Below are 27,645 nucleotides of genomic sequence, written 5' to 3'. Positions count from 1 at the left end.
AATGGTCCACTGCAATAGCGTCTTCCTCTGCTCCCATTTCCATTGTGAGCTTAGCTAAGTCTTTTTATTGATTAGGGAAATCGCATCTCACGAACCAGATAATTTTGAATGCGTCACTGTACAACAAAGCAACGAAGTTGGCTGCTTTGGACTGTCACTAAATACATTTATAGTTTGTTTCTTTGCTTCTCTACAGTTTTGCCAAGTGGTTTTTATAGTGATACTCTTTAAATGTTCTTTTCCATGTACCTTTTGTTTCCTTTTACTACATTAATATCCACCGTGCCAGTCAATATTAAGTTAGCTCTGAGCTATTCTCACTTGTTGCAGCCACATGCACTTATAGCCCCACCCCCATTTATTTGCTCCAATGCTGTAAGCTCCTTTTAAAAACAGAAATGTCAGCATCAGCACTCGGCAATTTTTGTACTTGGTTTTGTGCAGTTTTTAACCACCTTGAAAGCATGAGAGGCAGGCAACCTCTTTCTCCCACAGAGTCTTAAATCTGGATCCTAGGTAGCCATAGGAGCCTAATTTGTAAGCCTTTCTGAAGCACTTATCACAACTTTACCTATGCATTGCTCAAAGATTACAAAAAGCAAATTGATGACCCACCACCGGGACAGTCAGTTCTGCAACCTGGTCTAGGATGCAGCTTTCCATTCTGCACAATGGCAACTAGAGACCTGCAGGCAGATCCCTCAACCCGCACACACCCTTAAAAGTGTACTCAGAAGCCAAGAAATGCTAACCACTTTCCTAGGCTACAGCTAGTCTGAACAATTTGTATGTAGATCAGGAAAACAATTTTTAGGCCATTCCAACCCTCTAAACGTACCTTGGAAAGGAATCTGTTAATAATACCAATTTGGCAAGGCAAGATGAGTGAGATGGTTTTCTAGTGAAACCTTTTACATTGAAAACTAATTCAATGTATATAAAGAGGAATGGGAACAACCACCTTCCAGCCTGTTGCAGCAGGTGTGGTGACTAGGTGTTTATACTGGAGGCTGTATTTAGCTGAAGAAGAAATAGAAAATTCCAAGGAGCAATTCTGCAGAAAAGGATTTTAGAGCTCCTGGTTGCTTTCTAGCATGCTGAGTATTTGTAGCACTTGTAAAATAGTGTCTTGCAAACATCAGCTAATTAACTGACCTCGGCCAAAACTTCCATGAGGTACTGCATTAAATATTCTCCCTAGGCTATGGAAGGGAAACAAAGGCAGAAGAATTAAGTGCCTTGACCGAGGCTGTAGAATTAGTCAGGAAAAAGCAAAGGCACACTTTTCTCTCAGATCTGCATTTCACCCAACACCTCTCTGCTTCTAAGGCTACATCTACACTAGAAGCATCTGTCTACAGAAGTTACAGTTGGAAGAGACGTTCCAACAAAACTTCTGTCGACAGATCATGGCTACGTATAAAAGTGAACCCATCTTTCAATCCACTTTGTCCACAAAAGGGACCGGGGAGCATCTGCATGGCTTTTTTGTCACCAGTTTCTGTCAACAAAACACATTTTGTATGTAGATGCTCCAGTTTTATTGACAAAACCCTAATTTGTCTACAGAACTCTCAGTGTTGACATAGCCTAGAGGTTCGTATGGCCAAAAGCCACACTGGCTACTCAGCAGCAGTCCCAACTAATGCATTTGCATTGTTGAATTAGTTTGTTTTTAGTTGCACGTTACTCTCCCTTGGAGCGCAGTGTAAATATAATGTGTGTTTGACTTCAAAATAATCTACTGCTGTATTTGCATCAAACAGGATGAGTGGCTACAAGTTGAATAGCTACACCTGAATATTGGGTATTGTGGAAAGAATTGAAGATAGAACACGTGTGATTAAAGCTAGCTTGTGGTAAACTCCCGACACAGCTTTCCGAGCTGAGAAGGATGGGGAAACATGCTGTTTTCTGCCATACAAGATGAACAGCCATCAGAAACAGATGAAATTCACCCATTAGTAGAGGGGCTACAGATTTTCCCCAAGGGAAAGAACAGCAGCACCTGCAGAGTGGCGAGGCAGGTATTTTTGCATAGGGTGCAGCTGGATCCTACCCTGGCTCTGCATCAGCAAACACGGATGGCCCACTGTGTCTAGAATGACATGAATCCAACAGCCACAAAACACTGCACAGAAGATGGGTCAGCATCAGGGCAGCTGTTCCAGATCAGATACTGACATGGGGTTGTGGAGGGGCCACAGAGATTCTGCGATAAAGGTAAGGAGAATTCTGTTTGCTCCTGTCTCCAGGTATCCTTGCTCAAGGGCCATTTCTTTGGGATTTATGAAAGAGACAGTGGGTGAGGAGGGAGCAATGAATTTCAGCCCTTGTGACTAATTGTCACAGCCTTATGGGGCCACTGAGGGAACCTGAATTTGTTCTGGTTCAGTGCTTCACAGCATGGGAGATGGACCACAACTCATGGGCATATGCTGAAGGTGCACCAGCCGCAAGGCCTTGCTGAGACCCATGGTGTATTTCATCAAAAAACTCTTCAAATACCACACTCCTCCAGGACAGCCAGCTACCAGCTCCCTGACAGCCATCCTCCTAAACATCTAGAGCATTGCCTTTCTTCTGCTAGTCTCCACCAAGCCAGAGCAGGAGAGAGAAAAGAGCCACCGATTCACGATTCAGCAGACCCATCACATTGTCTTCCGTGGACCAGATTCAGCACATGGAAGTGGCAAAGGCCGTTGCTGACAAATATTTTAACAATAGAGATAGATTTAACTTCCAAGAGATAATTTGCCAGAAGGTATTTTGTCAGTTGACAGCAAGAAAAAAGAGGAAACAAAAGCTGGAAGCAGAAAAGTGCGCTACTCCAGCATGTGTAGGTGCTCTGGTAGTGGGCTAAGAGATCTGTATTTACACAGATCCCGGCATCTCTGTCCAGGAGGGACTGTAGTTTTAGCTCACGCACTGGGATAATGGCCACAAGGAGCAGGCAGGGGTCCCACAAGCCATACACACTGTTTTGCATTGTCAGGAGGTGAATTTCATCTTTATAAATGCTTTGGGGTCCACTTGAGTCAAGTCTGAATGCATCTCACATCAGGGATGAGGGAAGTTTGACTTATTTCAAAACGGTCTATGCTCAGGGAAACTGGGATCCAGAGACGCCATGTTATTGAAGGAACACCGGGAGAACAAAGTGGGTGGGGTATCAAGCTGGAAGCAACTGAGCCACATGACCAGAGCACTGCAGAGGTTTAACGACATTCCATTTGTTCAGCTTAACCTGCATTCAGCTTCACTCTTTGCTAACAAAACACTGACTGGGTAACAATTTATTTGTCCGCTTGTCGAAACTGCTGGCTGAATTTCTCAAGTGGAATGCAACAATTGATTAAGCTGCACTAGCTCCCCTATGCTCAGCAGAGACAGCAGTAGTCACCTCAAAATGTGAACATTGATGTTTGTCTACTTTGCAGGGCTAACATGAGACAATACCTAATTTATCTAACAGTGTAGTCACAGTTACACATACAGGAAGGACCCTTCATTTGTTGTTTAAAATCTCTCAAGTGTCTTTGTGTTTATTATAAAACAATTAAATGGGTGCAAATCAGCATAAAATATTAGCATCGGGGTAAATATTGGGGTTAATATTGGAGGAGAGAATAAAGCAAAGAAGAGAACAGTAAGAGGATTAGAAGTAAAAGCAGTTTCATATCATAGTTTATGAATTATACATTAACAGTATAAACACAGGCACACACAGGCATGTGTGTATCTTCTACTTAATTAACCTAACAGGCTCGCATTTACACTTAGAATAAATTAGGAACATAAACACCTATACTAGTGTAATGCATTGGATTTCTTAACAATCATATTAAAGTTAGGTGAAAATTCATAACAAAACAAGAAGTTTTGGTAGAAACCAGTAAAAACTGAAAAAGAAGGGCCTTGCAGACATATCAGTGCAACTTTTCAAAATGGGTCTTGTTTCTTTTATTAAGAGTGGCACATTTATCTTCCCCATTTCTGAGAAAACTTAACCGTTTCCTGTGGAAACCTTATCTGTTTATATAAGCTCTATTCATCTGTCTTCTAGCAAAATCCAGGATTTTATGGTGACAGGCCTTTGAATAGATACATTGTAGGGAGAGAGGGGTGCATAAATTTTTATGCTTTCTGTATTTTATTTCCCTTCATAACACATGGAACTAACACAAAGCAAAAGATGAATGGCAGCTAATACAATTGGTTCTTAAACACTGAGAGGACACATACCTTTTCTCCTTTAAGGCCATCCTCTCCCTTCAACCCTGGCAATCCCTGAAGTCCTCTTTCACCCTAAAAAGACAATTTTATTGAATATTTTCTTTGCAGCAAAATATATCATTCTTACAAATGACGGCTATATAGAAAACCAAAAAGTGCCTATAGGAAAGTTGCTATAGTCGGTTCGGGAGGGAAGCTAGAATGTACAAAGTTCTCACCTGCTTTCCCCACGTATCTGTGATTGACATATACATTTGCAGACCTTTTTATGAGACAGGTAGAGGATTACCTGAACTCTTGGAATAAAAATTCTCTATTTATTCTGCATGTCCCCAATGTAATAATAGCAGGCAAACTCTAGGCTGGAAGTTTGTCTTCATCTGACCTAAAATGGACATTGGAAGGTCACCAGTTTCAATTTCACACCCAGGTAACAGGCAGTCAGAGTGAGGACAGTCAGATATTTTCCTGTGGAAACGCTTTTGTAATTATACTGCTGGAAGCTACTATTTGAGGGTCCGCACACTGTGCAGAATGCTTCAGCGAGAGGTGCTCGATTGCACACTTCTATTTCAATAATTTGAGCCCCCATCCTGCAACCCTGAGCATCCCCAACTCCCGCTGAGTTCAATGGATGCTAAGAGTACTCAGCATCTCCCAGAAATTATTTAATATCTTGCACTACTAGGCCTCAAATTTCCTTTAAACCCCCACGATTTGGCTAAATCTCAACTCCCAAACCTCACATCCCCCTCCTATCCCAGGGAGTAGCCTCCCCTCAACACAACATGCATATGCAGTGTTCTGTGTAAGACCTCAGCCTTTGCTCACTGAGGTGTACAGAAAAATTCCCACTGATTTTAAGAGTTGCAGGATAAGACAATGAAATAGCCAGCTAACCTAGGTTTCTGGAACAAAATCCAGAAGGAAAATGAAGCTCAGAAGTACATTCATTTGTGAACTTTTTCTCTAAGGAAATCTGGACAATGGTATTTGTTAATTATAGCCATTGTCAGAGTCTAACCATAATAGCACTGTGCTAAGTGTAAAGACCCATAAATTAGTTGTAGTAATTAAATATACCCACGGGGCTTACTTTTAAGATTAATACAAATTTCTGTGGTGACTCATTGGTATGAGGATTATAGCAAAATACTTTTGGTACATTAAGGCCCCAACCCTGTAAACACTTGCACGTGTGTTTACCTGCACAGTTGTGAACAATACATTGAGTTCAGTGGGACTGCTCCCAGTAGCACAGTTGAGTGTGTGGAAGTATTAGCAGGATAGGGGCCTAACTGCACACAGACAAAATGGTTTCAGAATGTAAGTAAAGCTGCAATGAGTGCAAAGGGTGGAAATGGGATTCTTCATGCCACAGAGAACTGTAAAAGAAATAAAATCTGAACAGGCTTTTGCACACAGGCTAATTTAAAATGTTCCTCCTGCAAAAATAAAAATCCTAATTGCATTATATAATTGAAGAATTTTCCACAGAACATTTGCTGTGGCTTTCGCATAAACACATTCTGCTTACAATTAAATGCGAAGAGCAAGAAAACAGCGCAGAGCTGATAATACCAGCTTCTTTCACAGGTACAGCTTTTCTTATAAGTCATTTTGCCTAAGCATGAATTGACCTTATGCAAAAATAACTAGATTTCTCTGAGCATGGAACAGAAACAGGGGTTTGCAGATAGATAAAGCATCTGTTTGTTTGGCTGAATAATTAACTCCCTCACCGCTGGATTGTTTGCACCAACTATCAAAATTGTGACACCCCCTCCCCCACCCCTGAGGAGTATGTGCAGAAGGCAGGAACAGACAAAGTTTTTGGCGTTTGTGTGGGAGATTTCTGGAAGGGGAAAGGGACACAGAGATATCCCCACCCTGATGCTTTCTTGCATGAGGGAGGGAGGCAGGAGGGAAAAAAGCAGCTGCATGGGAAGTGGGAAAATAGAAAAGTCATGTAGGTAGGGTAGCTGGAAGGTGTGTCACACTAGGACATTGCATAGGGCACATGGGTTACAACATGTGAAAAGAGTTGGAGAGGGGCACATGACTCTGGGAGAATAGATGGAATGGGGCCACTAGAGGAGAAGCCGGCGCCATGGGAGTGTGGGAGAAGGTTAGCTGGAGGATACAGGTGAGAAGCATCTGGGGAACTCCTCAGCTTAGAGGAGGATCACACAAAAACAACAGCAAGTGAAAAAATACACTGGGACGACGCAATCTGACCGTGGTTTGGGTGGGTTTCAGGAGTGGGAGAAAGGTTTGAGGCAGGGGAAGAAGGAGCAATTGAGGCAATGGGAAAGGAGGAGAGGAGAAGTGGTGTATGTGGTAGTTGTGGGCAGGGTGGAGCCAGGGAGTGAGGCAGGTGATGTAGGTCCATTAAGGTGACAGGGTTGAGGACACAGAGGAATGGGGGCAGAATCGCCCCAGCTGAGGTTAGGACTAGGAGATGGCAAAGCAGCAGCAGCTGGGAATCAGGTAAGTGCAGTCATTTAGGCAGGAAAGCCATGTTGTGCTTGCCTTGCTCTTAACACAGTACATAACTGCAAACAAAACTTCCTGCCAGAGCTTCGAGGGTTGGTCTGTGCTGGCCTCCCCTCTCCTTCTTTCTGTGCCCCTCTCCTTTGAGAGAGCTCTTGTACAGAGCTGGGTTGGAGCATAAAGTGCACGCCTGTTCTAGCCGCTAGGGTGAATGAAGAAGTGTACCCTTCACCAATCACAACGCAAGATCCTATAGGCTGACTACCAATTTAAGGCCGAGAAGAAAGGGAGTGATGGGAGAAGCAACTGGGAAACTGAAAGCTGCGATGCATCCCTTTGTTTGCATAGTGGTTACAAATAGGGGTACAAAGCCTGGCATCCATAACTCATGGTGAGGGAGTTGGTTCTATTTGCCAGCCTTAAACAGCATTCACAAAACAGAAGAAAGGCTCCATTTAGAAACATGGTACGTTCCATGTGAAACAGACTCATGCCCAGTCAAGGCTGGTCACCAGTCTGGCAGGGGTCAGTGCCCCAGGCTAGTGAATCACTTTGAAACATTACACTTTTCTTGCTTTTTTAACAAATCCATTCAGATGGCAAACCTGCCTCCTGAGAATATGGTTTCAACAGAGCCTTACATAGCTTAAGCTCAAACTTTGCCAGATGCTTGGCTAAGACATGCTGGATTTCTTTATCTTCAATGAACTAAAATAGGTATGAAAAAAAAATACTTACAGGCAGCCCATCTTTCCCAGGAGTGCCCTAAAAGAAAACAGCTGTTTTAGAGAGGTACATAGAACAAGTATGTGTTGGGTGACCACTTCCTCCTTTTTGGCCAGGAGAATAGCTTTTTTTTAAGCCCTATCCCAACTTTTTTTGCCCAGGTTCATGGGCAGCCATGAAGGCTCCATGCTCTTCTCACACCCAAGTGCTGGTCCTGCAGTCCCATTGGCCAAAAGCCAAGACCAACGGAGCTACAGGTTTGGCAGCTCTGGGTGCAAGGGTATCACACAGAACTTCCCTGGCCGCTCATGCATCCAGGGGCCACAGGGACCTGGCAGCTGTTTCCTGGGAGCAGCAGTAAATGCTGGTGGGACCCCAAAACACTTCTTATATCCTAACCCCCTGTCCTAGTCCAGATCCCCCACTTTAAACTCAAACCCTTCACCCTAGTCCCACTCCAGAGCCCATATCCCCAACTTTAGCCCTCACCTTCTCCCAGCTCAGAGCATCTTGCTACAACTAAACTCCCTCATGGAGCTTCCAACACTGCAACCCCCCACTCCAACCTGAAGTCACCTCCTGCACCTCAAATTCCTCATCCCAGGCCCCACCACAGAGCCTGCACCCCCAGTTGGAGCCATGTCCCCTTTCCCTCACCCTGGCCTCCTGCCCCAACTTGGTGAAAGAGAATGAGAATGGTGGACAATGAGTAACAATGGGAGGTTGGCATGGGGCAAGCAGGATAGGGCCTCAGAAAAGGGACGTGGTGTGGTGATTCCTCAATGCAGGAGGGTAGTAGGGGGTCCCTGGAAATTTTAAAATGAATTGGCTGTCCTGGGGTTGCTCAAGTTTGAGAACCAAATGTTCTAGAGGATCTGTTTGCCTTCAATAGAGATTACAGTACTCACAGATGCACCATCTTGCCCAGGTTTTCCAAGGGAGCCAGGGGGTCCAGGAGGTCCTTGACTCCCTGACTGCATTTCTTCCAGTCCTGACTTTCCTGGTGGTCCTGGTGGTCCTTGTGGTCCAGGCTCTCCTTTTTCTCCACTCTCCCCTTTTTGACCCTAAGAGTGTAAAATATCAAATAGGCTTTATTCTATTCTTCCTATGGTTTAATGGTTATCATATCTACAGGCCTCAGACCAGTTTGGGGACACACTGTGCTAAGCTCTCAAAAAAACATATATTACAACCAACTCAGGATATTGAACCTCATTCTGACTGATCAAGGTGAACTGATCATTCAGTTAAAATGGTAAAATTGCCTAGGGGCTAAGCGGTTATCACCCAATTTCATTGGTTATGCGCAGACAAAAATATAGTCCCCAACCTGCGACATATACATTTGGTGCTATTAAAAAAGCACACAAAAACCAAATGAGAGGAAGAATTTAAACATAAAAATGTTAATTATAATTGGTAGTTATTTAAGAATGTTCTGTTAGACAACCAAAAACTCCAGCACTCTCACCACACACAGTTCAGCCACCGTGAAATCTGATTCCTTTTTTTTAGCAAAGAAGTCTATCTGGTGAGTGAAGGAAAGCAGTCATTTCCACACACATGTTAAAAATTAGGAAGGTGATAAAAATGAATATAAATCAGCAATTAGTAAACATAGACAACTGATAAAGAAGGCAAAAGGCATCAATGACTAACAGGGTAAATAAAAATACCAGAAGAACACTGAAAGCTGTGGGTCTAGCTTTTATGGAAAAAAAAAAAAAAAAGGCTTAGTAATTTTCTAGTTTCCTATTAAAGATGAAATCAGAGTTTTATTTGTCCCCCCCTGAGCTGGGAGGACATGCACCCAAAGAAAAGCAGAAACAAAAAATCAGACTTCAGCTTCCTAGCTTGCATCTTCTAGCCTGCAGTCTTTTGAGGTTTTAGCCCCACCATTCAAATGCAGGAAGCCAACAACTTCCAATGCTAGAATCGCTCCCCCACTCCTCCTAGCCAGGAGAAATATTATCTGACCTGTCTCTAGTCTTATCTGGCTCTAAGTTTGCTTTTTTTTTGAAGCCAGGTGAAGGCTGAAACCAGCCCTCATCCTACTTCTTGTTTAGTTAATTGCACAAACAAGTTTGGTTGCAATGTGCAGAAGAGGGTGCTGCCCACTTCCTGTTTACAACCTCACCTGAAAGTGAGAACAAGAATTCACTTGGCACCATTGTAGTTAGCATGTTAACTAAGTTTTCTCTAGCCATCCTGAGATCTGTTTCTTTATCTGCTGACAGTGGATGTCATTAGGACAAGGTCGTTTTCTTAACAGCCTGGTGTGGCACTATTGTAATGCAATTTAGATGGAATATGAGTATGAGACTCTCAGCGTTCCAGCTATTGGTTACTGCTCTTCATTTTAGCTATAGAGGAAGGCCAACATACAACTAGGTCTTAACCAAAAAATCTGGGTGTCCTGGTGTCTTAGGGCTGGGGACAGCCCCTGGCAGAGCTCCAGGCAGGTCTGCTGCCACATCTGGAAATGCCGGATCCACCGGTCACCGTTCCACTCCCCCATGACCAGTTGCTCCCACAACTCGGAGCTGGAGGAGTAGCTCCAGAGCTGGTGGAGCACCTGGCTCTCTCTCTCTCTCTCTCTCTCTCTCTCTCTCTGTGTGTGTGTGTGTGTGTGAGAGTGAGAGAGAGAGAGAGAGAGAGAGAGGAGGACCCCTGGCCCTTTTGAGGTGGGGGGACCTGCCAGGAGCTACAGGGCAGCCACCACTGCTGCAGCCAGCAGGATGCCCACTACTGTGGTGGGCAGCCATCAGGGTGTTGAACTGCTGCTGCTCCACGTCCATTCCTGCAGGCACGGTGTCTGTGGGGCTTGTGGCAGCTATGCAAGGCCTTGTGCTGTGCAGGCTGAGGGTGTTGGAGAGGGGCCTTTTAAAGGAGCGGTATGCTGAGGACCTGGAAGGGGTTGGCCACCCTGCAACCCCATCCACAGTGTTTTCTGGCCCTTTTTTTTCTCCGAAAGAGGCCGCTGGCGAGTGTAGATGCTCTCTTCCAACGCCCTGGATGGCCCCTATCGACGTAGTGCCTGGCCCTTTCGACGGTGCCAGCGCTGGCCCATGTAGAAATGCTCCCCTTCAAAAGGGCGTCTTTTGACAGCTCTCTTTCAAAAAAGTGCTCTAGAGTAGATGTAGATACAGAGTGGTTGAGCTTTGCAACTTCTTATAGATCTTTTAACATCAGTCCAGAATTACTAAGTCAATGTCAATTATAGGGACAGCAGGTTATCCTGGGATCTCATTCATTATGGCTTTCAGTTCACCCCAAGAGCAGCCAAGCAGATATGAAATGAAAAAAAGATAACGTCAAAAGGACCTTGATACTTCATTTCCAGTACCTTCTTAGACTGGGAGAACAATAGGCCTTTGATGAAATGTTCTGTCTTCCAAACATCCTGGCAATTATCATAGGGTAATTTATCCATTAAAGAGTTCATATACAGTTTACCACAACCTTCCAAGAGACAGCTAGAGATACTACTACTTCAATCAACCAGTGTTACTATTCCTTTTTTATCTTGAATCAAGACTTTAATAAATAGACAAGAATTGTTTGTTCACATGGCAACACCTGGGTAAACACCTACCATTCTAATGCCCTCATCATGCTGGTTTGCATTTTAAAGTTCTACTCTAACCTCATGTAATAGCTTAACTATCATTTAGATATCTTCCTAACAAGTCTTAAGAGGCCAAGCCTGGGTCATTCAGCCTATGAGATGGTTAATGCTCTCTGGCCATGTGCCACGTCTTAATCAGATGCTTAACATTTCAACCAGAGAACATCACAGAATCTTCTTTGTGTTTTCTCACATCTGTCGTGAGGGTCATCGTCCAAGAGTGCTATCACATGAAATATATGGCAGAATGTGGGTAAAACAGAACAGGAGGCATACAGTTCTACCCCAGGGATTCAGTCACAAATTTAATTAACACTTATTTTTTAAAAAGCATCATCAGCATGGAAGCATGCCCTCTGGAATGGCAGCCAAAGCATGAGAAAGCATATCAATGCTTAATATATCTGGCATGCAAATACCTGACAAAACTGGACACAAAAGTGCCATGCAAACCCCAGTTCTCACTTTCAGGTGATAGTGTAAACAACAAGCAGGCAGGAAATGTAAAGGAACTTGTTTATCGTAGTGATAGGCTGAACGAGAAGTAGGACCAAGTGGACATAGAGGCTGTAAAGTTTTACATTGTTCTGTTTCTGAGTGCAGTTTTGTAACAAAAAATTATACATTTGTAACCTGCACTTTCATGATAAAGAGATTGCACTAGAGTAGTTGTATGAGGAGGACTGAAGGATACTATTTATCTTTTTATCATTTTTACAGTGCAAATATCTGTGATCAAAAATATGAAGTGAGCACTATACACTCTGTATTCTGTGTTGTAATAAAAATCAATATATTTGAAAATGCAGAAAAATATCCAAAATATGTAAATACATTTCAATTGGTATTCTATTATTTAACAGTGTGATTAATCTTTAATCACAGGTTTTTTGAGTTAAGTGTGTGAGTTAACTGCAATTAATTGACAGCCCTAGTTCTAACACTGTGTGCTTTTTTATCAAAGTCCTCAGGACTTCTGTCATTACTCTGGCAAAAGTCCCAAGGAAGCTTGGATAAAAACTGTAGTACCAGAGCCTCACAATTTTGAGTATGAAGTTGGTGTAGAGGTAAATTTGTGTCATAGAATGTATCTAAGAGAATTCTGTTCTTTCTAGCTAGCACATTTCGATGTACTATGGCTATATGCTAAGTGAACTGAACCTATTCTTTTTCAAAACTACCAAACCTGTAAAAAATGTTCATATTTTTGTAAAAGTACTCTAGAACAAACTGGCTTTCAAATCTGTTCAAGTGCTTTTGCCTCTTCTCTTGAAAACAATAGCTCTCAAACTATTGATGGAGGGCAGTATCGTTTACTTAGTTCTAAACAGGAGTCTCAGGAACAAATTTCAGAGTTGAAGTGCTCCAAAATTCAAGGACCAGGTTATGTATTTATAAATCTGCAGGCTTTTATGCTACAGCTGTAGAAATAAAATATTCGCTAGTCTGCAAGACTCGTATTTAGATTAGTTCAAGGTGGCTTTTGTAAAACAAACAATGAACTCCAGGCTCTCATTTGGGGCTACATATAGGCTCTCTTCCTTCACTGCATCTTTAAAACTAGAGTAAAAACAGTCCATATTAAAAGCATCTTTGCTGTGTCTGAACTGGACAGTCTGAATATAGATCTGAACTGTTCCACAGTTCAAGTGGGTTTGGAAACAATGTTGCCATGCGATGTCATACCTGCTGAAGTACACAAATGATTGATTAACATAAGAGTTAATAGAAAGCTAGAAAGGATAATTACATGTGTAAGTGCTTTCTTGAATCAGAGCCACAATGAGAAGCGCCACAGAAAACCATCCATACTGACCTTTTCTCCTCTTCTTTGCAAAACACTAACATCAGAACCAACTTCTGGTTTTAATGTTTCCTGGGCTATAGCAGTGGTGACTCTTTCATGCTGATAATTTCCTACATTGGTTGAACCTAAATAAAATAAAACAAAACAAAAAAGCATACAAAATGACATTTAGCAGGGGAGAGAGCACACATACCATAAGGCAAAAGAAAGAAAATTGACATCTGATACAATACACAAACAAAACAAAAAAGCAGTCATGTAGCACTTTAAAGACTAACCAGTTATTCTTTTAGTCTTTAAAGTGCTACATGAATGTTTTTGTTGTTTTGATAGAATACAGACTAACATGGCTCTTTCTCTGTCACTAATACACAAACAAAACACACTGGGAAAGAACAGAAATCCCAAAACCCAAGGCAAAAATAAAAATCAGAGGTGAGAAAGGTTTTCTGCAATAGAGGAGCATGGAAATTACACTGTCATTTCTAAAACTCTGAAAGATGACTAGTGGAAAAAAATAAAGTTCAAAAGGAGAGAAGATAAGTACAAAACTGGAGGATATACTGTATGTCCGAGTGAGATAAGAAGAGTGCAGGGTTGGCCAACAGCCTTGCTGGGCCTCTGGACAAGGTGAGGGGGGAGCTCTGCGCTCCTAGAAGAGGCAGACTTCAGGTGGAAGGTGTGGGGGTGGGGGCAACCAACCCTCAGTGCCACCTGTAAACTTCATGCACAACTCAGCCTTTAGTGCTACCCAAAATGCACTGCAGAGCACTCCATGGCATTGTAAAGGACCCAGTGCTCCAGATGCTGCTGCTGCTTCAACAGCAGCAGCTGGAAGCCTCAGGCCCTTCTGAACTGTTCAGCCCTGTGGTATTTGCCTCTTTCCTTCCACACCCTGCCCCTATTGATGAGCCCGGGAGATTGCATTGCTTTAATCCCTTACCTTCCTAGTGCCTAACTTACAACTGTGCAGACTAAAAAATGAGGGATGTGCCCTGCAAGGTTTGTTAGAGGAGCTGCTGTTCTAAGCATAATCCTTTGTCTATAAGTGCGGCAATTAGCTACACAGTCTCCTCTTTGGCCTTGCTCCTACTGCTAATCCTTGCTTTAGTCATGTGGTTGTGTGCTGTGGTTTTCTCTCTGTTGGATGATTGGATTCCTCTGTGCTTGATACCCTGCTTAGCACTTTGTACCTGGCACTTACATAGGAAATGCTTCACATGTGCCCTAAAGAAGGCCAAGAGCTCCACACACACTTGAAAAATGGGTGCCTCACATAATATTGTTACCCTTCACAGTTTCTCACTTTGTCATTCATTAGATCAGTGCTTCCCCACCCAGGGTGTGAGGATATTGCCAGGGATCCATGAAAAAAATGGAAGATAAACAAAAAAATGATCATAGAAAATGAGTTTTAAATAAATTACAAAGTTACAATCAATTATTATTTTTAAATTAGATCCCTTCCAATAATGCTCTTCATTGCTGCCCCAAAACCTATGTTGTGGTTTCCCTTTTCACTTAATGAAGTATACATAGTGGCTAGAACTGGCTTTGTTAGAGGTTTGCAAACGGTTTGGGGGACAATTGGAGGTCTGTGAATGGTTTGGAAGGTGATTGGGGGTCTGCACTCGTGAAAAGGTTGGCAACTGCTGCATTAGATGAGAAACTTAGGTTATTCAATCAACTTGGACTTAGGGAGAGGGATCCTGTGGCGAAGATAGTAGGTTTGAGTTCAAGAAATTTGGGTTCAAGTCTCAGTTGTGTCACAGACTTCTTGTTTAACCTTGCTCAAGTCACTTGAGGTCAGATTTTTAAAGGTATTTAGGTGCCTAAAGATGCAGATAGGGACAAAGTTTGATTTTCAAAATCAACCCAACTCCCATTGAAATCAACATATGTTTAGGTGCCTAAGTGCTTATGAAAACCCCATTAGGTGTCCATTTGTATCTTTGAGTGCTAAGGCCTTTGAGAATTTGACCATTAATCACTCTGAGTCTGTTTCCTTACTGTACACTGGGGAGAGTACTCCCTGTTCTCACAGGGTATGGCCAGGATACATTTGGTTGTGCGGTGCTCTGACATTACTGTGATGAATAACAGTGTTGTCAAGTGTTCAGAATTCACTACCATAAGAGATCGTCAAATTAAATACCAGAGCTAAATTTCTAAGGGGGGGCGGGATAATTTTAGAACCAATAACATTTATGCTTATATATTCTAAGATGGGGTCAGGACACTTCATACTCCCAGGCACCAGCTGATCTAAACAGAAGTAAAAAAAATCTTCCTATGTATAGGACCACTCACTTATGTACACTACTTATGTACACTCACTTATGTACACTACTGAAAGACTGCAAAACACCTGAACTAGTAGGTATGCATTTCTGCCAGCTTGCATTGCTGTCCATGGACAAAACATACAATGGAGAATTTATTTTAATTCTTCGTTTCTTCTCCAATAAAACAGTTTCTTTAGATGCAGCTGTGATTGGGAATCATCTTTGCTGTGTTGGAGGGGCACACCTGCTCTTTGTGCACCTACGAACTAAGGATCTTTTTTGCCGAAGGTGCGGTTAATCGATCTGCAAGCTCCATGGTTAGCAAAAAGAGTCTGAGGAAGGGTTGCAGTTTCTACCTATAAAACCACTGTTACATGGGACCATTTTGAAAAATCCAAAAGTGCAGCTGTTTGGGGGAAAATCTAGTTTACCCTGCATAGGCTCATCACTTTCAGCACTGAGGAGATGCCAATCATAATACATGGAATGTCTAAGATTTTGAGAATTGTTATGCATATTTCAGGTAGCACCCCAAACATTCCACACACTTTCCATACACAGAAAAATATAGGCCTGGCCCTGAAAAGCATAGAAAAAGTAAAAAGAGGGAAACATATAATACCTTGTTCTTTGATTGTAGGCAGTTCAGGTGTTTCATCTAATATATGATGTCCTGAGAAATCCATTTCTTCTAGTTGAATTGACACAGTAGGAGGTGCTTCTACAGGTTCAGCTGTTGTTTCCTCAGGCTAAAAAAATAAATTCCCAAACAATTGCTTAGCAAGAAATCAAGCAAACCTACCTGATCATTATTTCTGAGAAAAAAGTCTTACCATATAAAATTAGTCAATAGGTTTGTTCTCCCCCAGAGCATCAAAAAACCTACTATATTTATGAACTACATGGAGAGTTTTGGTTTTCTTCCAAACACGTTTTGTGCACCTGCTCCTAAGACTGTGTAATTGTTTTGAATGTGTTTTCAGTTACTGCAGGTACCAATAAAATTAACATTTGCTAACAAGCCACATTTGCACATGGTTATGTTTACAATAAAGAATTTTTTCTCTGTGGTCTCTGTTCTTTCTTAAATACCTCATTTCTGTTTGGCAGAAACCATCTCACTAATTTATAGCCAAGGGTTTTACTATGACCTTCACAAAATATGTATGAAAGTTTCAACTAAGTTCTCTGGAAACGTTATCACACAGATCTGGAACCCAGATCCTCCAGGTCAGCAAAGATACATTTGGCACAAGTATGGAGAGGGCACAGGTGGCATTAAGCCACCATTGTGGCTTCTTTGTCTTGGAACTGACCAACGCCAGCCTATCCATAGAGCTAGCAATCTGCTCTGTCTTCCGCAGGCTGCCCATGGGCCACAGGGGCATTATCAACAGCATGGAATCAGGCGGGTGTGGGAGAACACCTGCCATATCACAAACTCAGGGCATATCTACATAAATGGTTACTTTGTGGCAAGCTTGGGTGTAAATTTACCTTGCCATGTACTAACTGTCTGTGTGCATGCTGCTGATGCGACTGAAATGCCTTTAGTACTTTATAATGGGAACAGACCAAAGAACATTATACGAGGCAGCAAGATCCTTATGGACAGTTTGCGAGCAACACATTAGTGTGAGGAAGTTATATCCCAGCTTGCTAGGCCTAATTGTTCATACAGAATCTCTCTCAGAGGCTTGAGACAGGTGGTTCCTAGGTCCAGCAGCCCCCCTCTGTAGTCTGGGGCAGGTGCCCTCGCAGTGGGCTGACTCAGGCTCACCCACTTCCCAGTATCCAAATAGTACTCAGTCCTCCACTGGCCAATTCAGGCAGGTGTAAATGTGATTTGTGTTGCCATAGCAACGTGACACACGCATGCAGTAAGCTCTTGTTTAACCGGTATTTGAGTAACCGGCACTCTCAGATAACCAGCATAACTCCTGTGTGCCCTCCGTGCCTGTCCCCTGGCCGTGGCTATGAGATGCATGGCCGTAAGCTGGCAGCAATAAAAGCTCATCTGCTTAGTTGGAAGTGGCTCTCTTGGAGGGACATTTAGATGGTAACTGACAAACCTCACATGTCCTGGCACTCTGTTCCCTAAAGAAACTAAACAGACATGCTTAATCTAGCCCCAGTAATCATGTAGTTAGCTAACAATTTAAATAGATAAGAGGCACTACCTCTTATCCTCCAACACAGCACACAGGTAAGAAAAAAAGTGCCAGGAGCTGGAGTTGTGTGTGAGTGCAGATGGCAGGCTCCTCTGCCCTCCTAATGCATGAATACTAAACTCTCTCTTATTCAGAATATTTGATCCTCCGGCAACCTCCCGGTCCCATGGATGCCGGATATCAAAGAGTTTACTGCAGTGGGCCAAAGAGTCTGGCAGAACTGCACATGATGGTATTAAGGCATTTTAACTTATTTTGTCATATGTGTAGAAGAATGGAATTTTCCCTAACATACCTTTAACCTGACATAATTCTTGTGTTTTTATGTACCCACAATAGGGAAAACCTTTCCAAGACATTTGCTGTTTTTCTTAAAAATACAAGAAGTAAGGTCCAAGGCCATTATGCAGGAAAACAGCTTTATTCAAGGCAGCACTTAAGCCTGTGCTAAACCTAATGTCTCATTTAAATTAATGAAAACTAAGTATGTGCTTCAGATTTAATATGAACTTAGGTCCTGCCCTGATGTTAAGAAGAAGGAGGATAGTGACAGCAAGAGAGGACTGAATACTGAAACTGTCTTTTTTACTCTCAATTTATACAGCACGACTGTGTAAACATCCTAGTCCCCATTGTGCTATCACAATACAAACCACAATTATAATCGGTGGGTGCAGATTCCCTTCTATTTACAGATTTGAATGTCACTTCTCATAAAAAAATAGTACTGCTATTGAAGGCATTAAAGCTTCTCCTCTATTACTTGTAAGGCTCTGAGGAACCATAGGATATGTCTACATTCCAATTAAAATCTCATGTTGGGCCTGTAGGCCTTTGGTTAAGAGGCTGTTTAACAGCAGTATAGATATTCAGGCTTGGGATGGAGCCTGGGCTCAGGGACCCTGTATCTTGGGAAGGTACCAGAGCCCAAATGCCTACAGTACACTTAGACCCCTGTGGCTGGCCCTTGACAGCTGACTGGGGCTAAGGGGGTGTTTGTTTACAGTGTACACATACCCATATTTGCTTTGGGAAGTCAGTTCCAATTTGAAGTTTCTTTCAAAGCTTAAAGAAAAAGAACAGAAGTTTTGTTAACTGTCAGCCAGATCCAAGTCCCACTGAGGTCAAAATGAGTCTTTCCATTGATTATACTGGATTTCAGATACCTTTGCTCTGACGCACAAAAAATTTGTGTTTGCTCCTTGTCTTCCATTTGCCTTAACTTTTGTACACCTTTTTCATGCTATTCCCTACAAGCATACTCCCAACTATTCATTGCAGCCAAAGGCCTACCATACTCTTAAACACTGTTTGTTGATCTGAACTATAATAAATGTAATACTCTTAAGCTTTGTTATGGTTTCACATGCAGTACTGGACTTTGTGTATACAAGTTCTTTCATAAGATTGGGTCTTCATGGCTATGCCACCTGCAGAAAGGAGCAGATTTCTTTTTCCCCCCTCTGAATGCAGTCTACAGTATCTTTCCTCTTCTGCATTTGGATACAGCAGATAGAAAAGGAACATTCCTAATGGAGTGTGTGGCTTTGTTCAATTATAAGTAGCAAATGTTTTACATTAACGTAAAGATAAGTGAAGCAGAGGAAAAATGTATAGAAAACATTTCCTTTTGCTAATGTTAAATAATAGGTATATTTTAATAAGAGAAAAGGTGATCTTGTTAATTCTTCCCCAAAAATCTGACTTTCATCCCTAGAAAGATAGTGGGGAAAATATCAAGGAAACACAAATTGCTACACATCCAAAAGATAATAGAATAGTGAGCAATAAGCAGTATACTGCATGTTAATAAAAAATAAAATCATGGCACATACATTTTGGTTACTTGACAGAACTACACAGATTAAGGAAACTGCAAATCAAATATACTGTGGCTATACCTAGATTACAGGGATTTGTCAACAGAAGATTTTGTCAGAAGACACCTTTCGACAAAACTTCTATCGACAGATCACGGCCAAATTGCCGAGTGAATTGCAAGAGTGATCTGCTCTGTTGACAGAGGGCGGCCAGACTGCCCAGCTACCCTCCCGGCAAAATGGCCAACCCAGAAGAACAGCAGACAGGGCTGCCCAGTGTCCTGGAAGCCCTGTCTGTCAACAGAGGGCCTCCCCAGAACATCCAGACCAGCTTTCTGTCAACAGATCACTGTCAAGAGAGGAGTTATGCCTCATGGAGAGAGGGATAAGACTACTGACAAAAGTGCTGCAGTCCGTTGATTTACTGTCAATAGAACACCTTGGGAATTTGCATCCTCCCCAGGTTTTGTCAACAAAATGCTGGTTTTATTGACTAAACCCTCATAGCCTATGACTGGATTTTAGCACAGTATTTAACTGCGGCCCAAGAAATTTCTTAGAATTAATTCACATTGGTTTAGACAGGAGAACTACCAAGTAAAAAGAAACCTGGCTGAAGAACTGTATGCAGAAGGCTGATGATGAGAACAATATACTGAACTAGGAGGAAGTGTATGGTGTGGGTCACAGAGCTCCAAGTTAAACGCAAAGGGCTGGAATATTCCACGTGCATGAGCACTCCACACAAGCACAAGGAGGAGGGATTTTTTTTTCAGCCCCTCTGTCTGTGTTCGATAAGGATATGTAGGAAAGGATGCAAATGCAGAGCATGAGCTGCATTCCCTGCTGACTCAATGGATTTTCATGTATATATCTGGACTAAGGTCCACAGGAGTTAGAGCTGGGTTAACTCCCTGTAGGGCTCCTACTGATCCAGCAGCCAGAGAGAACAGACAAAGGCAATTGTAACCTGGCTGCTGCAAGGGGAGAGAAACCACTGGAGATGTGCAGCCATTCCTATGCCTGTGCCTGTGCCTTCTGGCTGGTTCCTTTCAAAGCAAATCTCCAGGATTGCCCAGGGGATGTCACTCACAGTGAAGCTGTACAGCCCTGTGATAGGGTCAGGCCAGAGGGCTAGCTCAACAGGGGAGAGAGGGAGCTCTAAAAGTAGAAACTGCCCTGGCCGATCAGGAGTCATCACGGGCAGAGTAGGAGCAGCAGGCTGGGGATACTATGAATCAGTTAGGGCCAGCTGATCTCACCTGATGCTGTCAAACCTCCACCACCCAAGTAAGGAGGAGGTGGAGAGTGGAGGAGTAGGTGGGAGTAAGAGGATTATAGAGTTACAATATTTGAACATTCAGAAAAGAGGTTACCCCTAAAAGCAAGTGTATCTGTATTAGTATTGACTAACTCACATTGTATTCATGTACTAGATATTACTATAGACATATATTATTGCATATGTAATATATAACACATTAATCCAATGTGAGCGGGTAGATACAGAGAGGGGGCACCCGTGGGAGGGAATATATCTGTATCAGTATCTACCGACTCACATTGTAGTCCTGTGTTACAGTATATCTAGCACATTTTTGAAAGGTCAAATATGGCAACACCATTATAGCAGAAGGAGAGAGAAAAAGAATCAGAAGACTGATAAGGAGAACTGAGGAGCTCCAACGAGAAGTACTTGGGATCCCTTCCCTCAGGTAGTCTGAAAGGTCAGCTGGTGGCTGGGCAGAGAGGAACTGTTTACCCAGCCCAGGCAGATGAGGGGGCACCTATCCCAATGCCCTTCTAGCTGGGGGACAGGAGTGCAAACCCTGGCAAGGGCAAACGGGGCTTGTGCCAGGGTGCTTAAGCTATCTGTGAGACTCATCTGAATAGGAGTGGGACTGACCTTACCACAAGCCCCATAAAACTCTCCATGAGCTCCCAATTATCCACCTGTGTGGAAATCTAGCATGAGTTTCTCTGTAGGAGGTGGTTTTCTGGCTTCAGAATATAGAGAAGGAAAAGACCCCACAGGTCATCTAGCTCACTTATCTGCCTATCCAGAATAGTTTGTTATTGCTCATTTAGGACCAAAACTTCAAGACAAGAAGCACCTCAAGTGAGGGACAGAGGAACCTCAGCTGCCAGCTGAATTCAGAAGACACACAAGACACACAGGGCTCTCAGCATCTCACAGGAGAGAGCCTACTTGTCAATGCACCAAACAATAGGAATTCCAAAACAGGAGTGTGGACAGCTACCGTGGCCCTCGTGCAAAGTGGGAGAGGGGCCCAGCTCTGGGTGGGACCAAGAGAGAAAGGGCTGGGACTAAGAGCAGTCAGCTCTCAGCACTGTGCCCCTCCCACTCTCCCACAGCTGTGCACACCTGGAGCAGCACCCCTGCAATGTTTCCAAGAGACCCAGAGCTCCCTTTGCCACCACTGCCAAAGTATCAGCGGTGGCAGCCAGAACTGTGGGCCTAATTGAAACACCAGGCCTGGGGGCAACTGCCTGTCCCACCATTTCCTTTGGCAGAATGCAACATAGGAAGAAATATTTCAGGTCTATGACAGTGCATATGGGCTGTGGCCAGGGGTCATTCAGCCCTCTTCAGTTATCAGACACAACAAGGGACAAGTGGTGTCTACAAATGGCTTAGAGCGCTCAGGTAGAAAGCACGCACCAGGAAGAAGTGGGGTCCTGTAGCCCGCCCGGAAGAGGAAGAACCAGAGAAAGGCTTCTGTGCTCCTGCAGCCTGTGTAGGTCAAGGGAATAGCTTGGTTGTGTGTGACTGTGGGCATCAGTGTTTCAGTTAATAAACCAGGCTCTGAACAATGGCCTGAAAGAAATTCTGGTGTGGCAATGTGTTTTTCCTGGGCTGCTGAGGGAGTTTACAATCATATTCAACTTACGTATTCTGTTTCCTTATTTCATCCCTTCATTCTCATAGAGAATATGTCCTCACTGCCAAGTTTTGGATATTGACCTAAGTTTTGTCAACAAAAGTCGACAAAATGAAAATCACCAGAGGCTGTTCACACCCCCTCTGTTTAGGAGATCATAGCCACACCAGCAGCACCATCTTTAACAGTGTGGGCAATGCACTGAGGGTATGTATCCCACAATGCAGTGTTGTAGGAAAGCAGAGCTGATTGCTACACATCTTGAGATGCCCTCCAAGTTCTACCACAGCCTCCTTAGCTCTGTGAGCTCTCCATGCTGAGGAACATCAAAGTAACAGAACAGTCAGTCCTCTTTTCCACACAGCACCAGTCTGCCTTCCACTGTGCTCCTAGGGCAGGGCAGAACAGGAGCACTGCAATGATTTGATCTTTGTTTGCTACCCAAATAGAGCAGCACATTGAGCTGTTACACTTCCCAGATCTTTGAAAGGGGAGGGATGCCTGCCTGCAGGGCAGCAGAGATCAAAGCACTGAGCAGAGTGATCAGGGCAGGCATTGTGGGATACTGGGGGAAGTCAGTTCTGTGCATGGTATCAGAACAGAAAAGGTCCAGGTTTAGCTCAGCGTTAAAGCATAAATGGAAGGTGTCTAGAATACTAGACAATTACCTAATTAGACAGTACAAAATTGGACTTGAATTCTGTCAGGAAACAGTGATCCTCAAAATTCTTTTCATTTCCATTCTCATATTTGGCTGCATTTAAATATTGGCTTTGGGACTCCCTTGCTCACTCTCATGATCCCTGCATATAAATTCTGCCAATGTTGGTCACCAATGGAGTAAACTATAGCAGGGCGTCATTAATTAACTCCTTTCTGAATGGCAGCTCTTCTGGAAATGGGCCATCTTTTTCCTGAGGGTTCCCTGTGCTGAAAATCTATGTACAATCTGTTGAATGGAAATGTACTGAAATATCGCAAACAATTCAATATACTGTTACTGCACAGCACAGTTTAGCAGAATACTAACTACTAGATTATTCACCCCGGCGCAAACCATTACTGGAAAAGGTACATATAAAATGAATACAAACTTTATAGATGTCACTTGTTCTTAAGGTTTTTAACAAGAAAATCCCACTGAAAATTAATTTTCCATGTTTGCTGTATTATAATATTTTGATCCGAAGGGAAGGCAGCAGTTTTCCCTTTCTTAAAAAAAATCTGTCACAGCCTGTTTTGTACACAGTATACAAACTGCTTTTAAAGCAACTGAAATAAATAACAGAACATGAGTGCAGGTGAGTGTCTCTCATTTTGTGAAAAAAATCAAAAGTGATATATTTTATATATATATAAATTAGAGCTGTACTAAAAAGGTTTACAATGCTTTAGTTATGCCCATGTGTATGGCTGCCTTGAAAAGGCCCACAGAAAAGTGGAAAAGTTTGTTTCCCTCTTTAGTACCAAGCACAGCTTCATCATTCCTATAATCCTGTACGCCACAGCCACATTTTTTCCTCCAATAGGTGTTGGTGTTGTCACTTCCCTTGGCATTGATTCTTCATTACCAGCTTCCAGTGTGCTGCAGGAAAGTGCTACAGAGCCAAAAATCACACACTACATTGTTTTTCCCAAGAAGGGTATGACATTTCTATACTATTCTGATAATGTTAAACCTTGCCATATTTCCACACAGGTTTCCTGTCTAGTGCAGTGTAGGTCTCAGAAGTAGGGTGTATCCAGGGAATACAGCTTTAACTGGTTGATAAATCTTTGCATGTGGGAGTATAATTTAGCCAGGGGTAGTAATTTTTTTAAGCTTCTCGTACACCTCTCACATAAATAGCAATGCAATTCTAACTGCAACTTTCTACACATGGAGAAAATGCAATCCCTTTTTAAAAAATTTTTATAGAAACCATCTTCCTTTCACATTGTAAGGTAAGTACTACATCTTTGCCTTTTTAGCAAGTTATTTTTAAGACATCTCACCTGCATGCATTGCTAAGGATTGCCAAGAAAACACAGTCCATTGGCAAGAGACTTTTCCACCCCACAGCACTGCAGCATAGAACTTACTACTTGACCCAAAAAGCCCCCCGAAGCACAAATGGTGACCAAAAAAGTCTTCCACATGTTTAATGCCCTGTCAAATTATTCCTTTAAAGAAGCAGTAAGCATACAATCAGCAAAAGTGTGCGTTCTGTGGGAACTTGAAAGAGATCATGGAAAAGTCAAGGTAATACTTAGGACAACCTACAAAATCAGTCCAACTTAGTACAGGGAACGTGCCCCTTTTATATGCAAGAAATAGCTTTTCTGACCATTCTGGTTCATTCCCTAAGCAGGTCTCTAGCTTTCAGATACTTCGCATCCTCCTGTGTTGCATACCCAGAAGGATACCTCTATTCTGTGTTTTGAAAAAGAAATGAGATTGAATCAAAGAATCTCTTTTGCAGCTTGTGCTTTGTGGTACTCTGCACCTTGTGAAGTTCCTGATATCACCTGTATAACAGGGGTGCAGAGGGCCTCAGGACATTTGACCATCCTACATATATTAATTCTTTTAAATGAATTACAGGATGCTGAAGACTTACTTGACTAAGGGCAGGAAATGTATTTCTTCCTTCAATGGCTTTCTCAAAGAATACAGGGTGGAATAAGGAGAGCTGGGGGGTGGAAGCCTATGAAGTGCACAGGGAATAAGGACAGGATACTCCACAAATAATACATATCCTGAAAATCTATGCCAAATTGTATCCACAGTCTATATTCAATTACTACAGGGCAAATCCAGATTAAATCCAAACTTCTGCTGGCGTAAATGAAAAAGATCTGAGCCGAAGGTTAACAAAATAGGCAGTATGTAGTAAGTGAACAAGGCTGGAGTCAACTTACTGAACTGTCAGGATGGATCTAAAAAATACTGAAACACCACATATTAGGTTAGCCTGTTGTCACCCAGCATCAAAGGGGTTAATAGAATGCTGTGGACACACTCCAAACAAAGGCCTGAGATGAAAAGTGAAGGGACAATACTGTCCTGGAAAACTATCACATAAGAGAACTTGAGGGGAAAAAACCCCTCACTGTTACACTCCCCTCCACACAGGCTGCTCCAGGAACAGCTTAACACGCTGCTCTTTGCTTGAGACAGATTTGTTGATTAACTCTCAACTGGAAGGAAATTTGACTTCCAAGGCCAAATTTAGCCTTTGGTTTGACACACATCACTCTGACTGGCTTCAGAAGGTGCTGTATATTGAGTACCCAAAGGCAGAATTTGCCCCTCGCCAATTAATGTGATAAAGCAGAAAGATACAGCTGAATATTTGCTGATACTTACGAGGGGTTGAGAAGATGCAACGACTTCTTGTGTCTCAAGAATTCCTTCCTGCTCTTGAATGCTACCAGTTCCACTAGAATCTCCCGATGCCTGTGAAAAAGTAAATCATTAGGTGAATTTAGAAAATTCCATCATCAGAATTTTATGTTCTAGCCTAAAATAGCTCTTCAGATTCTTTTGTACTTCACTTTTCACTTGTACTTCTGTGAGAAAAATTAGTTTTGTTTTTCAGCAACTTAGCTCCATTGTTATTACAAAGTAACTTATTTTAGTTTTTAAATGGAATATGTTACTCAAATGAATGTCACCACTCAAAGACTCATAAGGGGTGGACACCAAAGACTGGAAAAAAGTCTTTCAGGATTCTGGCTTCCAAGGGACACAGAATGGAACAAAATGTTCCAGTAAAGCAGTTTCAAGCATCTCAGCGTGTTCCAAAGAGGAAAGACTACCATTTGTTTCAGTCAGGATCAAAGGGTGCGGGCCTAGAATGTTGAACTGTGGGAGTGTTAGACCTCTGACATTTCATTGTCGCCACCAAAGGGGCTGGATCAAGTAGCATCTCTTGAACCTTGGAAGTTCAGGCCCTACTGGAAGTCCAGTCAGAGCTCTCAAGGCCTACACCTACTGGACAGTTCACACCTGCTACTTAAGCTAGGTAGTGGGCTGGGAGGGATGTCCAAGCAATTGCGTAAACTCTCTGTTGCTGCTGCTGCCGCATTGCCCCCTGCTCTTGTCTGCCTTCTCTAAATGGTATCCTGAGTCCTGCTCTGCTGCAGACCTGATCCTCGCTCCTAGCTCCCACTTGTTCCATGCCTGATCCCTGCTTCCTTCTGCTCTCACTTTGCTCCTGACCATTGGCTACTAATGTTGGCTCCAATTTATTATAACTTTAGTTCAACCCTTGGCTCTTGCATATAGTATCTGGCCTGGGCTCAGATTCTCAGCTTCTGTTTCTGGTCTTGTCTCTGGCTGGACCCCCTGGCTCTAGTATCTGGCACTTGTCTCCAGCCCTGGCCTCTGCTTCTGCTCCCTGTCCTGGGCATCTACTCTGCCCACTAGATCTGATGACATATGTTCTCTCACACTGAGAGAGACCGCCTTCATCCCACTTCCTCATAGCTGTGGTAAAATGTGCTGTTGTAATTCAAATCCTTGGCACATAACTACTGAAAACAGATGAAGGGAAGTGTGTGTGTGTGCATGCGCTTGTGGGAATACTCACATAGGGGTCATCATCTTCACATTGGTCCTCAGTAGCCCTTGGGTCAGGCTTGATCATTAGCTGTTGAACAGAGCCCTACATGAAATAATAAAAGCAGTTCAAGGAAGAGTCCCTGTCAAATAACATTCATGAAAGTATTGCGACAGAAGGGACAGACTGGACCCTGTTTACTCTGGAAAATTATCTAAATATGAAGTTTGGCGAGTAACACACATGGCCATATCTATGAACAACTACCCTCACAGAAGTTGGGTTATTATTGGAGATCCACAACTGGCTGCAAGGAGCTTGACTGCCCAAAACATAGCCCCAAGAGTAATTAATTAAAGCAGACATCAGTCTTAGGAAACACCCTCTGCTGAGATTATTATTGCTAATAGATAGCAAATATATAAAAATAAAAATTAGGAATGTTTACTGGTGATGGTGTTTTAAATCGGTATGTATAAAGCTCTTTCAGCAAAATCAATACCAGCACATTAGCCAGGACATGAGCCATATTTCAGTATTCCACTCAGTTAATAAAATATATTATGCCAGTTATAAGCGTGTTTCTACAGTAATAGTAGATCTGTGTAAGTTACATTTTATGCCTTGTGAAATATTGAGGGAAAATAGCCAAACTTCTCAGATTTATTCTGATTTCTCTTCAATCACTCATCCTAGCATTTGTCACTTTAAATTGTTACAACAACACAGTTTACATACATTTTAATACTGTAAACTACAAACAAATCAAATAGCTCATCTAATTTTACCAGCAAAACTTACATTTTATTTTACAGCAGTAGTAACTCAGCACAGAGACAGTGCAGCAATGTGAAGTTACTAACAGCAGTGGGAAATGGGAAAAGCTTACTTCTCTGGCATGCAATACTCTAAAACAGAGGAACCAATTTTTCCTTAAAGTCTTTCCAATAAATGTCTCTTTGGACTGAAAGCAAACATGGAAAAATTCAGCTCTAAAGAATTTTGCTTGTCAAATGTGTGAGCCGCTGAAAG

At 42.6% G+C, this 27,645-nt stretch overlaps 1 protein-coding gene across 3 annotated transcripts in view; it reads right to left on the bottom strand.

Annotated features, from left to right (window-relative positions):
• Positions 1–27,645, bottom strand: part of COL15A1 (collagen type XV alpha 1 chain) — a 242,956-nt gene that overhangs the window by 114,793 nt on the left and 100,518 nt on the right. For all 3 annotated transcript variants that reach the window (XM_074987940.1, XM_074987942.1, XM_074987941.1), the window contains 7 exons: positions 26,644–26,718; positions 25,419–25,508; positions 15,798–15,924; positions 12,900–13,015; positions 8,364–8,519; positions 7,468–7,494; positions 4,246–4,308 (listed from right to left, as the gene is read on the bottom strand). In XM_074987940.1, the coding sequence (XP_074844041.1) occupies positions 4,246–4,308; positions 7,468–7,494; positions 8,364–8,519; positions 12,900–13,015; positions 15,798–15,924; positions 25,419–25,508; positions 26,644–26,718 (654 nt within the window). The remainder of the gene's footprint in view (positions 1–4,245; positions 4,309–7,467; positions 7,495–8,363; positions 8,520–12,899; positions 13,016–15,797; positions 15,925–25,418; positions 25,509–26,643; positions 26,719–27,645) is intronic.

This window comes from Carettochelys insculpta, chromosome 2 (assembly GCF_033958435.1).
Source record: "Carettochelys insculpta isolate YL-2023 chromosome 2, ASM3395843v1, whole genome shotgun sequence".
Lineage (NCBI taxonomy): Eukaryota > Metazoa > Chordata > Testudines > Carettochelyidae > Carettochelys > Carettochelys insculpta.
The sequence above is the reverse complement of the archived record's forward strand: the minus strand, read 5'-3'. Positions and strand labels throughout refer to the sequence as shown.